This window comes from Poromitra crassiceps, assembly GCF_964638095.1.
Source record: "Poromitra crassiceps genome assembly, chromosome: 2".
Classification (NCBI taxonomy): domain Eukaryota; kingdom Metazoa; phylum Chordata; class Actinopteri; order Beryciformes; family Melamphaidae; genus Poromitra; species Poromitra crassiceps.
Genome location: NC_139624.1, coordinates 80,331,739 through 80,346,738, shown reverse-complemented (window position 1 = coordinate 80,346,738; position 15,000 = coordinate 80,331,739). Strand labels below are relative to the sequence as shown.

Here is a 15,000-nt window from a genome sequence, read left to right as displayed (position 1 = left end):
GGTTCCTTCCTAGGCTTCTCAGCTTCTTGAACCACTTTCGCTTCCTCGTATGCGTTTAACACACCATCGTAGCGATGGCGATGTTTCAGGTGACTTATTAAGTTGGATGTGTTGTAGCTCGATGCCTTTTTCCCTCCTCGTGGAACTTCTGACTTGCATTTATTGCAAATGGCAAGCGAAGCGCTTTCCTCAGAAACTTTAAAAAAGTCCCAAACTACCGATGCTCTGTTGCTCAGCCAGCGTGCACTGCTGTTGTTCTGGGACGTTCAGGCCATTACGTCATCACGCTGGAGAGAGGGAGCGCTGGATTTGTGGAAAAACAACCCCTTCCTAAACCACACACAATCACTGATACCATTGTACTGGTAAAACGGGAGGGGCCTACAAAAAAACAAACGCCCTCATCCCAATCCACCCACACCGCAGTTGTTTGACCAAAAAAAAAATATTATATATTATCGGAGCTATTAATAATGTTATCGGATTTATCTGAATGACGTCATAATTGTTGATATCGGGTCCGATACGTATCTGTCCGATAACTATCGTGCATCCCTAGATAAAATACTGTTCTGTTTCAACCGCCTGCACAGCTGTTGCTGTTCTTATGAGTTTGTTTGTTTGTGGTTATGGGCTGAGCCATTCAACATCAGTATTTTAGGGCTAGGACCGAGAATTTGGCCTGGGACTGTTTCTGGTCAACCCCATGTGATGAGAGCTCAGCTAGTATGTTTTTAACAGTGTTGGGCAAGTTACTTTCTACATATACAGTATACTACATATTACTAGTTATTTTCATTTGAAAGTAATAAGTTACTTTACAATATTACTGTCTGTTTAGAGTAACAGAGTAATGTTACTTAATATACTAGTTTTGCATTACTTTCACCAAAATAACAGCAGTAGCATAATGACATCGCTGCCCCGGAACCATCCTGAAAAATAATTTCTACCGTCGTGAAGTCAGTGTAAACCGTCCAAGATTCTAAATGTTATCCTTTGCCTTTGTTATTGTCATCTATAGTGGTTATTTGTATTAAAATGCACAATTTGATTAGGAAATGATTGTATCTTTATTGTGCTTTGATTAAAAAAAATAACTCAATTTGTAACTTACTTACTTGACAAAGTACCGTAAGTGGTATAATATTACTGAAATCCTATTGGTAATAAGTTATATTACTGAATTACTGCTAAAAGTAATACAATATGTTACTTTTGTAATGAGTTACCCCCAACACTGGTTTTTAATGTGGTTTAATTAAAAACCAGGTCTACTCAGTTTAGGCCCTGGGAATGGGATGAAAGTTATGAACCCCATAGTAGATTCATATTGCTTTTACAAGCAAATATGGGGTGGGCACTGATCTTTGTGAGTGAAATACAAGCATCTCTGGCACAAACATGTCTGCTGTGGCCTCAACAAATCAGAGAAAACGTCTCTTTTACAGTAGTTTTTCTGAACTTAGTCTGCCCTCAAGTGGTTGGATAGGTAAGCTGCATTCTATCCATGCCTCTGTGTGTGTGTGTGTGTGTGTGTGTGTGTGTGTGTGTGTGTGTGTGTGTGTGTGTGTGTGTGTGTGTGTGTGTGTGTGTGTGTGTGTGTGTGTGTGTGTGTGTGTGTGTGTGTGTGTGTGTGTGTGTGTGTGTGTGTGTGTGTGAGACGTGTGTGTGTGTGCGTGCGCGCGACACTTTCGGCTTAAAGCGGGAACCAAGACAAGATGGACCATCAGTCCATATCTACAAGTGTGTAGTGAACAGAGAAAGATAAAAGGGTACTTAATTCTGAAAATGTACAGTTTCTTGGCTTGCTAATGGAAGCAGGTTTATTTAAAAAAGGGGGAAAATAACAGAAATGTGCTTTGCTACTAGTGCTGCACGATTAATCTAATCGCAATCGCGATGTCAGCACGTGCGATTACATAACCGCAAAAGTGTGCGATTATTATTATTATTTTCACGTCTTTTTGAGTGCGTGTGTGTGTGTGTGTGTGTGTGTGTGTGCGCCTCTAAACGTTACACGTGACGCGACACAGCAAACACACGTTTCTCTGCCATCACACTGGGCATCAACACTAGTGGGAGACTTCTCCCATGCACTCCTGCAAATAAGTAATGTTATGCGCAGCAAGGTTACATCTTACCGAGAGGGAGAGAGAGAACATCCATGATCGTTAACAGCGAGCTATGCTAATAACTAGCTAGCCGTTCAGAACCACAATGTAAACAGCCGTGTGATTAGTGAGAACGTCAGTAAAATAAGGAGAGAGCTGCAGGTGCTTATGGAGAACTAGTGCACAGTGGGTAATGACCCACTGTGATGAAGAATATAGCGAGATTAGAACAAGGTTGATAGCAGCAAAACACTGTCGCAGCTGCTGCCAGCAGCACATCCAGACTTTTAACTAGCATGTCACATGACGCCTTCATGGTCCCTCGATAAAGTCTGCAGATGCACTTTACCTCACCTCTCTCTCAAGAAGCATCACGTGAGTGTGGCGTTTAAGGCCATCTGTCGCTACAAAAGAAATAAATGGGTGTATCATTGTATTACTGGACAGACATGTAACTAACTTTACAGTCTGAGCCATCTTCTCTGTGCTGTAACACAGTGCAGTTTAAATTTTTCTGGTGTTTCTTTTTTTACATGTTTGGCACAGGCAAATGTCTCAAAATGTTTTATTTTTTTGTAAAGATAATTTTATTTAAAATTGTTTTATTTATTTAGTTTTAATATATTTTAAAATGTAATATATTTCATGTATTTTAGTCTGTGATACGTGAAACCGTGGTATTTTTGTCCAAGGTTATCATACCGTCAAAAACTCATGCCGGCACATCCCTAGATACCATTTGTTTATTATATCGCAATCACAATCGCAAATCGCAATATTGTCCACCATAATCGCTAATCGCACCTTCCCCCAAATCATGCAGCACTATTTGCTACAAAAAAGGCCGCACAGAAAAGAGGTCAAGAGGGGGAAGACAGCCTACAGAGGGAGAAAGGGAGATAGACAGATGAAGAGGTTGAGCGATAAAGAGGTAGAGAGAGGAATATCTCTACCCTCACACTAGAGAAATATTTTCTTGACGTGATGCTCTCGAAGTAAACATCTCACTAAGGAGAGAGAGAGCAGAATGCTCTCACTGCTCCTATATTGGTCCACGATGTGCCAAGCACCAGCTCATATTTCTCCAGTTGTTTCCTCTCTCACTCTCTCCTTCCTCACACACTCTCTTTCCCTCTCTTCCTCTCTGGCTTTCTGTCCATCCTGTCTTTCTTTAGTTGCGGTCTTTCACTCTCTCTCTGTCTGTCTCTCTCTTTTGCTCGCTCGGTCTCACGCTTTCGTTGACAGCTGATTACTATAACGGCTCTACAGAGGCTTGTGCCCATTAGAATAGAACAAGGTGACAAACTGACACAGGCTACCGCTCCTGCTCTACATTGTACACTATGAAAGGAATGAGATCACTCATTTCATCAGCCATTTGTGCCATGACAATTGTGTGTCACTCATACTATTCGATTTACTTGAATGAGTTAATAAGTTAAGTTTAAGTTCTGATAATAATACAATAAATGTTTTCAATGGCCCAGACTCCATCCAGTTCAGAGATTCCATCCTACAGCAGGATTCCCTGGAAAGTGTTAATACATACACACACACACACACACACACACACACACACACACACACACACACACACACACACACACACACACACACACACACACACACACACACACACACACACACACACACACACAGGCACAGGCACATACACATACACATACACATTCCTGTATTTGGAGACACGACTTGTTCTCATGCACATTTTCGATCACAGTAGTTGACAGTTGTCCACGTTCTTATTAGCACTCTCTCTCTCTCCCTCTCTCTCTCTCTCCCTCTCTCTCTTCCTCTCTCTCTCTCTTCCTCTCCCCGTCACATCTCTGTTCTCGTGCCATTTTTTTTACCCCTCCTCCTTTCCTTCTCTCTCATTCGTCTATCTTTCCCTCTCCCTCCAGAGAGGTTACAGGGCAGTATTTTGACACTTTGCAGCCTCCGTAGTAGCTCACCCCCTCTAAAGCTTGTGTTGGGGGCAGCAGGCAGAATCGAGGCAAGGAGAGTGAGCTCTTTTTACAGGCGTTCTTCTCAGTGAGGGAAAAAGACACTTTTAAAGACTAAGGATTAAAGACTGGATTATTGAGACCATATTATAGAGGGGTTTTGAAGCATTGTTACTGACTGTATGGCAGAGTAAACAACAAGGACATTTTAACCAGAGGGCTTGACTGCTGCGATGCTTCCTCAGGTAACCTGAGTAATGGAAACTTAATGATAACACCCGTTGACTCTGTTACTGTGATTCTTCTATTCTAATATGTAATGTCGAAAAGTTTTGTTTTGTTTTTTGTTTTTGTTTTTTTGTTTTTTCTATTTATTTGACCAATTCAAAAACACATAAAAAAAATGTCAAGGATACTATGAAAAAGCTTCATACATATTGTTTTGTATAGCTTAGTTCTGACTTGAGCAAAAATGCTTTTTAATTTTAATATGGTGTCCCATTTTTATTTTATTTGAGTTGTGATTTATTTGTCTTAGCTTTGTAATACCATATGCCATGCAGGGGATACATTCAGCACTTTACGTTGGCTGCAATGCAAATCAAAAGTGTATCTCTTATATTGTCAGTACTATTGAATGTTGAAGTTGAAGTTGAAGTTTATTTGCCATTTAAAAATTTACATTAAAATGCATTGGAATTCTTGTTCACATTCTTGTTCAATGATACAGATTTACATCTCTACTTGCTGTGTGTGTGTGTTGATCTCAGGAGCGCCAGCGGCTAGAGACCATCTTGTCTCTGTGTTCAGAGCTGGGTCGGGCTGAGAGAGACGGAGGGGGCACGGGTACCGAGCAGAGTCCTGGTTCTGCCGTGGCAGACCTCCAGAAGATCAACCGGGAGCTCGAGAAGCTCCAACTGAATGAGGACGATGATGACGCTACAGAGTCCGTCTTCTCCGACTCTTCAGCCATTAATGGAACGAGCAGGAACGGACACATCACCTCCACCGGCTCAGAGAACGGTTATTATGACGATGATCTGCAGGTACGACGCAGGCGCAGCAGCGGGAACCGTGACAGCAGGGCAGAGTCGCCAGCCATCAGTCTGCGAAGCTCTGGCCCCTCCCCCTCTCCACGGGCACAGAGGACCAATGAGGTAAGAAATACGTTGCGTACTACCTCAAATGAGAATGTCACTAATTTGTGCTAATACAATGATACAATATCAAATGTGTAATATCAAAGCTTTATTTATTGTAACATTTCATGCAGTCACAGTCAGAGACAGGTTAATTGGTTACAATCAGAATCGCTTTACAAAATGCAATGAATACAAACACACATATACACACACACACACACACACACACACACACACACACAGCTTTACACCTTGAATGGATGTGAGTGTAGAAAGTGAAGTGTAGAGTTGCCAGCTCATCATCACCTAGCTTCAAGTGAACAAGCCGGCTGAGTAGCACCTTTGGACCGCTTTATCGAAGCTTAATCAGACTTAATGTGGGGAAGTGATACACTCTTACTTCTTTCTTGGACAGATGAGAGTGACAATGATCACTCCTCTTGATACTTCCAGTGCAACTACACACGCACATCTTTCACATATGCACATGGGAGATATTTACAGTCTACTTATTAGGTTAGAGCGGGGCTAAGAGTAGCCATTTATAATTGACAGCTGGCGCTCAAGTGTGAGGGAATGTCTGTATTGGCACTTGGTTCATGTCGATAGCTGCCCCCATTTGTTTGTCATTTAAGAACGTAGCACAGCTTCACCATATCATCTATTTCTCACCACCGCACCATCCAAATATTATTTAGCTATTATGATCAACATTTGACATATTGCAGTGAATGTGTTCAGTGGGAAAACTGTTGAAAAGTTACAAGGGGTGGACAGGTGAATTGTTATTTTTCCTAATGAGATTTCACCCATTGTTGGTAATAAAGGTGGGGGCATTTCTTATGTCTTAACTCATGCCAGCGATATAATAGAGATACCATTCCCATTCCCACAGCCATTCCTCTTCAGAGCACCACATTATTGAGTTGATGATGTCAAGTTGTCAGTGATTCTAATAGAGAGGTAACGCACACCAAACATATGTTGAGAGGTGCTGATCAGTGGAGGTCACCAGGAGAAAACAGGAAAAGTTGTGTTGCACACTCCAGCTCCGTAGAAAATACTCCTTATTGGATAATGTTCAAGCTAAACCATTCAATGTAAGGTAGGTGGACCAAGGCCAAGCAAATTACTTTTACGAAAACAATGACAAGAAAGTTGTCAGTAATGCTTTACCAAGAATCCCCAATATCCCGTCCGATAAAGTTATCAGTACTATTACAACCTTTGCTTGATGATGTCATCAACAGGTGCTTGAGGATGGAGTTCGTCGCCGGGGACAGGAAATGAGGCGTGCAGAGGAGGAAGTGAGGCGCGTGGAGGAGGAGAGGATCCAGGTGCTGGACAACATGGAGGAGCTGGAGCAAAAGATCAAAGAACTGGACAACCAGATGGAGGAATCTGTCCGAGAGGTAGAGGGAGGAGATGAGGGAGGGATGGAGGCAGTATGGAAAGTTACATAGAGAAACACACTGCAAAATCCATCTGGTCTCATGTTGAGTCTTGAAATGTGCCTGTGTGTGTATCCAAGGTGGAGGTTGAGCGAGCTCTGGTGGAGGCTGAGCAGGATTCAGAGCTAGCTGCTCTCCAGCAGGAAAAAGATGCTCTGGAGACACTCCACAACAAGATGGCTGACCTAGAGACCAAGTCCCAACAGGAAAAAGAAAAGGTATTGAGCAGTATGCATGAAAGTATATTACACACAGTGATAACAGTAACAGTTTAAACACTGGATGATAAAATAGCCAACATGGAGACCAAGACACAGCAAGAAAGAGACAGTAGGAAGGAGAGTTCACACTGTTGGGTTAACATGCGAGGGTGTTGGAAGCGCTCTGGGCATTCATATTTTCTATATCCAAAGGGGAAAAAACACTGTCTGTGGACACGGCCCCCAAGGTGTTTAATGACATGGCCCCTAAGGTTTTAATGACACGGCCCCTAAGGTTTTAATGATGGATTTCCAGGCAAATTGTTTGTAATCAAGCAGAGAAGCCAAACGCACTGCTCCCGATGGGGATGGGTGGGTGGGTGGGTGGGGTTGCGTATTTAAAAAGTCTTAAACCATCTCATCTTTAAACATGTACAGTTAACAAAGGACGCAACCAACGCATGCATTTGTGTGTGTGTGTGTGTGTGTGTGTGTGTGTGTGTGCGTGTGCGTGTGTGGTACACACACAAACTACACACATTGGAGGGTCATGTGACTAACTGGTAGGTGTTAATCCTTCTCACGCTGTCCCTGCTCCAAATATAGAACTGCTAATACTGCCCAGGGTATAGCGGGCACAGAGTCATCCTATCTTACACTCACTGCAGTGAGAGAGGTGTGTGTGTGTGTGTGCGTGTGTGTGTGTGTGTGTGTGTGCGTGCGTGCGCATTTACAGTATACCAAAATAGAATATCAATGACAGCATGGGAGGTGTAAGTGGATAAATGGGTGGAATTTTGTGTGTAGGTGCGTGTGTGTTTTGGGTTGACACCTTCTCCTATGTTGGGCTGAGTCCTGGCCTGTCTCTGAAATTTCCATCGCCCCCACACAGCTGGTAGATACATGATAAAACACCACCATGCTCCTGAGAGAGAGGCTGAGAGAGCAAGCAGGATTTGATTAGATAGCGTTGCGCTGATTCTTCAAAATGCTAGCATAGAGTAGGCGAAGACGAAGTTGTGTGCTTGCTTGTATGGAATTTGGACAACTGTTGTAATCGAGAGGACCATTAACATGTCCGTTAGTCCACCCTCCATTGAACCATTCAACATCTCCCCCCTCTCCCTCCCTAACCCTTCCCTTCTTCTACCCTTCCCTCCCTCCTCTCCATCACCCTCGTGGAACAGATCCTCCTGCCTTTATTCCCTGTTCCTCTCCCCTCCTCCATCCTCTTATTTTTCCCTCAAGCGTTCCCTCCCTCTTTCCCTCCCTTCCCTCTAGGCCAAACTTGCAGCCCTGGTCGCCGTAGTAACTAACTGTGGCTCCCCAGTCCCACTAACGCTGCCATCCTCTCTCTGTCCTGTGTGTGCGTATTTGTGTGTGTGTGTGTGTGTGTGTGTGTGTTTGTTTGTGTTTACATGTACACATAAACACATGTGTACATGCATGTGTGTGTGTTTTGGTGTGCACATATGGATGTGTGCGTGCCCGGTGGCAGGCGTGCGAGTTGCTGCAGGCAGAGAAGGGCAGGGTAGAGAGTTTGGCTCAGAGTGTGTGTGAGCAGCGCTCCCTGCTGGACAGCTGCCCCGAGGCCACCAAGGAACCCCTGCAGGAGCAGCTAGCCAGGGTCAGTAGTACACATGCTCGCACGCACATACACACAGGCCACACGCTCTCACACACACACACACACACACACACACACACACACACACACACACACACACACACACACACACACACACACACACACACACACACACTCTCACACACACACACACACACACACACACACACACACACACACACACACATATGCACATGCATTATAATAGCATACTTATTTGTTCAAATAAAGAAACATGCTATTATAATCGTATACTTGTTATAGTTGAACATGCATGTGAACATGGACACATTTGCATGAAAATGTGTTTTTTACTGAGCTAACTCTCTGCTCACTGCCATCTTTGATCTTATACTCATTCCCTCTCTTCTCTTTATCCCATTCCCTTTCATTCTGATACACATCTGATCATTGTTTCACCCGTGCTTTTCATAAAGTATCTCAGCGTTAAGGTCTGAGACCTATTTGCCTGTTATAGTAATACAGTCACTGACCTTTGGACAAAGGAGCTGTATGATTGGCCTATCACTGCTCTTTGATCAATATAGTGCACCATAACGTACCAAATACTGAACACAAAGAAGTGAAACTGCCACTAATCTTCTCTACATGCAATAAGTTGATCAACTACTTGTCAAAAACTACTACTTGTCAGTGTATTCCTTGAGGATGTTGTGCTCATTGACCAGTAATTCTCTCTTGTGGAGAAACTGCACCAATATATTGTCTCTATTTTGGGGGAATGCTTATGCAACATTTTGCATGTTGACTCAAATGTTTTGTTGTGGTGGTGTTTCTCTGCATGACTGTTCACAAGCATCATGGAGCTGTGTGTCTACTTTGCTTTGTCTGTCTGTACATTTTGAGATGAGATGGTGCTTTTTCATATCTGATTCCTTAAAGGATTCCTTAAAGAGAAAAATGAAACTGCTTGGAACACAAAGGAATTTCCTTTGTGTTCCAAGCAGTTTAATTTTTCTCTCACAGGGTTTTTACAAGACATACAAAATGCACCTACTCAGACAATCATATCACCCCTTTGGACGTAATTTAATTTTTCAGAAATTAAATTTGGAGTTGTGAGGTTTTCACCGATCAGTGATATTTTATCTTTATCACTTTGTGAGTTGAAAAGGTTTTTCTGCACTTTTCTGTGTGTCTGACTCTGTCCCATTTTAAAGTGCTCCATAAGACAATTCATATGATTTGTTTCACAAGGCAGATTAAGTGTTCATAAGCTTCTCCTAATTTATGCCTTGGATCTAAGGGTCTTAGCGGTCTGTGTTTGTGTTTGCATGCATGTTATTTGCATGTTTTCTGAAGAAGGTCCTTGTTGACCGAAACGTCAAAAATAAATCGACTGGGAGCAAGTCAAGCAGTGTGCGGACTCTATTTCTTTTTATGTTTCATTGCTTTTGTCCTGCACCTGCAATTTGAGTGGATGTGCGCGCTCTACTTTTTATATGCATGCATGTTATTGTCATGTGTGGGTGTGTGTGCACAAGTCCTTTGGGCTTGTATACAGCTCAACAGTCATGTGACTTTTTGTGACGTTTCCCGCCCCGGAAGTAAGTTCCCCATTCATTTTCTCTATAGACCTTTAGAAAAATCCTTATATAACGAGTTTTAAGGCTGGAACCAAGCCGACCCGTGACCTACTGAATCGTGAGTGACCATAAAATATTCGGTTTAAGGACGAAGTAAGTTGCCCGAAGGGGCGGGAAACGTCACGGAAAGTCGCGTGACTGTTGAGCTCTATAGAGGGTATGCATCGAAAACATTCAGCAGGTTCCTCCCTGTTGTTTGGAGCAGCAGGTGTCATTTATCTAGGCTGGTTACTGCATCAAGCTCAATGCTGCCACTCAGTGGGCGTGACCCCGCAGTGACTTCTGCCTCTGTGACGTGATGTCACGTGCATACCCTCTATAATGTATGTTTTTGTTATCTTTCTGTAACAGTCTGCCTGCATGTTTCGCTCATCCTGTATTTATGCATTTCTCGCTTTGTCTTACCTTTGTTTATGCCTGTCTGTGTCTGTGTGTGTGTGTGTGTGTGTGTGTGTGTGTGTGTGTGTGTGTGTGTGTGTGTGTGTGTGTGTGTGTGTGTGTGTGTGTGTCAGGACTGTGAGGTGCTGGAGGCGGAGACAAAGCGTTTTGAGGACCTGGAGTTCCAGCAGCTGGAGAGAGAGAGCAGGCAGGACGAGGAGAAGGAGATCTACACACAGCACCTTCTCCGGGAGATCGCAGACTACCAGCGCAGCACTGTCACACGCAAGGTAACAGCTGTGTGTGTGTGCGCGTGCGGGCGTGTCTCTCTCTGTGTCTGTGTGTGTGTGTGTGTGTGTGTGTGTGTGTGTGTGTGTGTGTGTGTGTGTGTGTGTGTGTGTGTGTGTGTGTGTGTGTGTGTGTGTGTGTGTGTGTGTGTGTGTGTGTGTGTGCAAACACTGTATACAGTACAGTATTGGGGCGGCTGTGGCTCAGGAGGTAGAGCAGGTTGACCACTAATCGCTTTGGATAAAAGAGGTCGGTGGTTCGATCCCCGGCTCCGCCGCTCTGCATGTCGAAGTGTCCTTGGGCAACATACTGGCAACATACGGCAACATACGCTATATAAATGCAGTCCATCCATTTATTACAATATTTGGTTCATGGGAAATCCATAATCCTCTGAAATCCATTAAAAAAAATCCAATCATGGCATATTTTTAAACAAAATTTTATGTTCAGCCTTCTCCTAATTGCTAAGAAGGACTGGCTCTTGGTACAACAGACTAGTTTGAACTGTTGTTTGTGTTGAAATGCTATGTTTGAAATAGTTTAAAATATCTGAAAACATCCAAACCCATTTGGTTTCCCAACATTGCCAGTTGTATCATTGTCAAGCTCTATCCAGTGAGCTCTGTAGAACTGCATAATAATAATCATTGTATCAATAATAATAATAATAATTGTTATTATTATTATTATTATTATTATTATTATTATTAATGACAATAAGAATAAGAATAAGAATAATAATTAGTATTGTTGTTATTATTATTATTATTATTATTATTATTATTATTATTATTATTATTATTATTATTATTATTATTATTATATTATTATATATTATTATTAACAGGCCACATACTACGGAGAGTATTGTCAATCAAGTGACATCTGGCCTATAGTGCTTCAGGTCCATAGTTTGGACTCTGCTCTACAGGATGTAAAACAGGAAACACAAAAGAAATAATAATAATAAATGATGATGATGATGATGATGATAATAATAAGCATTGTAACACTGTTGCTGTAGGAGCGGCTGCTGACTCTGAAGAAGCAGGCAGCACAGATTTCCCAGCAGGCTCAGCGAGAGAAGGACAGCTTCCTGAAAGAGAGGAGCAACCTGGAAGCCATGCTGCAGAGGGTATGAGGGCATGTGTCTTTGCATGCGTGGGTTTCTGTGTGCCCATGCTTGTCTATGTCCGCTGTCTACTTGAGGTTCATTTACTAGACCTCAAAATGCAATACATATATTGTGCATATGAATGTCAAGAATAGCTCCCTTTTTCTGTATTTTAGGAGAAAGAAAACCTTGGCACTCTGGAACGAAAATACGCCGACCTTACTGGTGGGCGGGGTTTCACTCTGAAGGAGGTACGTTTGATTGACAGCTGTCAGCCTTACTCTTTGGACTCTTAAAGACTCCTAAAGATGGCGACCCCATCCTTCTCTGCTTCCTAGGATACAACCTCATTGGCTGACGTGTGTCAGTCCCCTAGCAATCGTTGCTGTGGCACCACCTCCGCCGCTTTCTCTCCTCCTGCCAACTTGTGGGCCCTCTCATCCCTCCTTTCCTCTCTTTCTATCAAGAGCATTGAGGTACCCTCTCTTTATCTCTGTTTCCTGTCTGTGCAGATGTCCTGTTTCAATCGAGCCTTTCCTTCCGGTCTTCCTTCCTTCCCTGCCTTCTTCTCTTTTCTTCTATCTTTCTATCTGTAGTTTGTTGAAGGGACTGGAAATGAACTCAGTCACAGGAAGCCAGGAGGGAAATGGGGAATGATACACTTCTAGGAATTTGGGCAGAGACTTGACATTCCCTTGATCTGCTCACCCTAACTACAGCTCCTACTCACATGTGTCTTAACATTGAGATAACCATTTAAGAATGTTCTGCAAGAGTAACCTCACTGTCTTGTGTGCTCGTTCCTGTCATTTAATGTTAACAATATGGTTTCAAAGTGACTTGTTTATTCCTGCTGTTTATAATGACTGTTTGTGTCCTGATTAATTTTTCTTTGCTTTGAAACTGATAAGAATGCAAACAAACGCTGCATCGATCTAACAACTATTTCTAAAGTTTCTACTCACTACCAGATTGCTGAAATAACATGTCTTGATATGGCTGAATCACTCCATGCTATGCCTCACTCTGTCTTTCTCCTCATTTCTCCACATGCTATGTTCCAGGGCTATGTCACAGTCAGTGAAATCAATGAGCTTTACTCACAGCTTGGGGGGGACCCTAAACCCGCCCCTGCCCCCGTTCTGGCCAATCCCTCCCCTGCACCCGAGCCTTGCCCCTCCTCCCCTGACGACAGCACCCCAAAACCAGCGGAGGATGAGGTGTGTGTAGGGGCGTTAACGGCTTGTGTGTGTATTTTAGTACAGAAACCTACATACTTGTAAAGAGTGTGTGTATATGAGTGTTGTTATCCGTTACAGGTTCCAATTAATTTAAATGATCCTTCCTACATAGTACTTTGCATATAAATAGTATTTTGTAGCCTTTCCAGTCTTTCTCATACTCCCGTTCTCTTACACTCTTTCAGTTTTCTGACACAGTATTCCTCTCTTCTTTTCAAAGCTCTGTCATTCCTCTTCTCATGCCGACTGTCACTCCTCTTCCTCTTCCTCCTCTTCCTCCTGCCATCTGAATCCCCGCCCCCTCCCTAAAACACCCTCCGTTCATTGGCCAGAGAACATGGTGACGTACCGAGAACCCTCCCCCCTCCCCGACTCCCCTCCTCCCCCCCTTCCTGTCAAAAAACACCGTCACCGACACAGGCAGGTAAAGTGTGTGTGTCTGTTTGTGTGTGTTTATTAGTCTTGTATGTCTTTTTATGTGGCTGAGAACAGACTAGTAGAAATATTTGAAAGATTGTGCTGTGTGCTGTGTGTGTGTGTGTGTGTGTGTGTGTGTGTGTGTGTGTGTGTGTGTGTGTGTGTGTGTGTGTGTGTGTGTTCGGGCAGGGACAATGTGTACTAAGAGTGTGACTAAATCTGAAAATTGTACCGTGTGTGTGTGTGTGTGTGTGTGTGTGTGTGTGTGTGTGTGTGTGTGTGTGTGTGTGTGTGTGTGTGTGTGATCAGCACTTCCGTCTGCTGGAGGAGAGGAAGAGGTATGAGAAAGAAGGCGGCTCGCATCTGAGTGACACTTTACCCAGAAAGAGAACCACACCTACCATGCCCCCCCAGTTCACCTGTGCAACACTGGGGCGCAGCTTCCCTAACAAGGTACACACACGCAAACAGCATACAACTGTTAAACAAAAAACAAAACAAAAAGACACGGCACTCGTAAAGGCAGCTGAGCCCGAAACTCCGAGCCAAACCTCTTCAGAAATTAACGAGCCAACGCTACAGCACTCTTAACTCATTGAGTGCCAAGGACGTCCAATTAAATAGTGACGTAGAGTGCCAAGGACGTCTTTCGACGTCCAATGCGTTTTTTGACGGTGGCACGTCGATCAAAGCCTTCTGCATCTCCTGTACAAATATTGTAGCTATTGGAGGTCTATAACCTATTTTACAGAACCCTTAGGTGGCGACAGTGCTCTCCAGATTACAGAAAGGCAGAGAAAAACAGAGAACAAGTCGTTGGGGAAACGGAAATCGCATCGCATCCGTATGCATCGATATGCATGAAGCTCGTTAGCTGTGCCTGCAGCAGCCAATCTGCTCCCACAATTGAGCTCCTCCGTGTCCGCTGCGACAGCCCATCCGCATGATCAGCCGTGGAGTTGTTATTATTCTCAACTGGAAGCATGGGAGCCGGTGACAAACACACGCGGAACGCTGTAAAAAAGCTGGATGTCGCGCACCCTTCACTGTGCACAGCAAACTCAGCAGAGAGCCACCAGAGACACTCCCATACGGAGGAGGAGTGTGCAGTTGAGGGGTGGGAGGGGGGGGGGGGGGGGGCACGCAGAGCAGCACACAACACCCAGACAGACCCAGACAGCAGGACAGGATTGGCAAACGCAAGCCAGAATATCCGATGCCCACCAGCAGCAAATCAAGACCAGCAAGAAGCTGCAACCAGCAGCGCACGCAGGGGCCAGCGCTGCTGGTTGCAGCTAAAAAATATTATTCTGCCAAACAAAATTCCCTGGCCTTCACTGTTTTATTGAAGGAAATTATTTTTGAGGTGTGACTACATCAGAAAATTTGCTTCAGAGTCAGTGATGTGTTTGAAATGTTTAATTTCACAAAAGGGTCATTATCTCAGCTTCTAGAAA

At 43.7% G+C, this 15,000-nt stretch overlaps 1 protein-coding gene across 2 annotated transcripts in view; it reads left to right on the top strand.

Annotated features, from left to right (window-relative positions):
• The window catches only part of LOC310790410 (pleckstrin homology-like domain family B member 2), a 95,258-nt gene that overhangs the window by 55,657 nt on the left and 24,601 nt on the right, over positions 1-15,000 (top strand). Inside the window, exons 9-18 of one of the 2 annotated variants that reach the window (XM_083652095.1) lie at positions 4,846-5,232; positions 6,468-6,629; positions 6,749-6,886; positions 8,367-8,495; positions 10,615-10,770; positions 11,796-11,906; positions 12,062-12,136; positions 12,950-13,105; positions 13,347-13,550; positions 13,853-13,996. In XM_083652095.1, coding sequence (XP_083508221.1) covers positions 4,846-5,232; positions 6,468-6,629; positions 6,749-6,886; positions 8,367-8,495; positions 10,615-10,770; positions 11,796-11,906; positions 12,062-12,136; positions 12,950-13,105; positions 13,347-13,550; positions 13,853-13,996 — 1,662 coding nt within the window. The remainder of the gene's footprint in view (positions 1-4,845; positions 5,233-6,467; positions 6,630-6,748; positions 6,887-8,366; positions 8,496-10,614; positions 10,771-11,795; positions 11,907-12,061; positions 12,137-12,949; positions 13,106-13,346; positions 13,551-13,852; positions 13,997-15,000) is intronic. The other variant, XM_083652094.1, reaches the window with a different exon arrangement.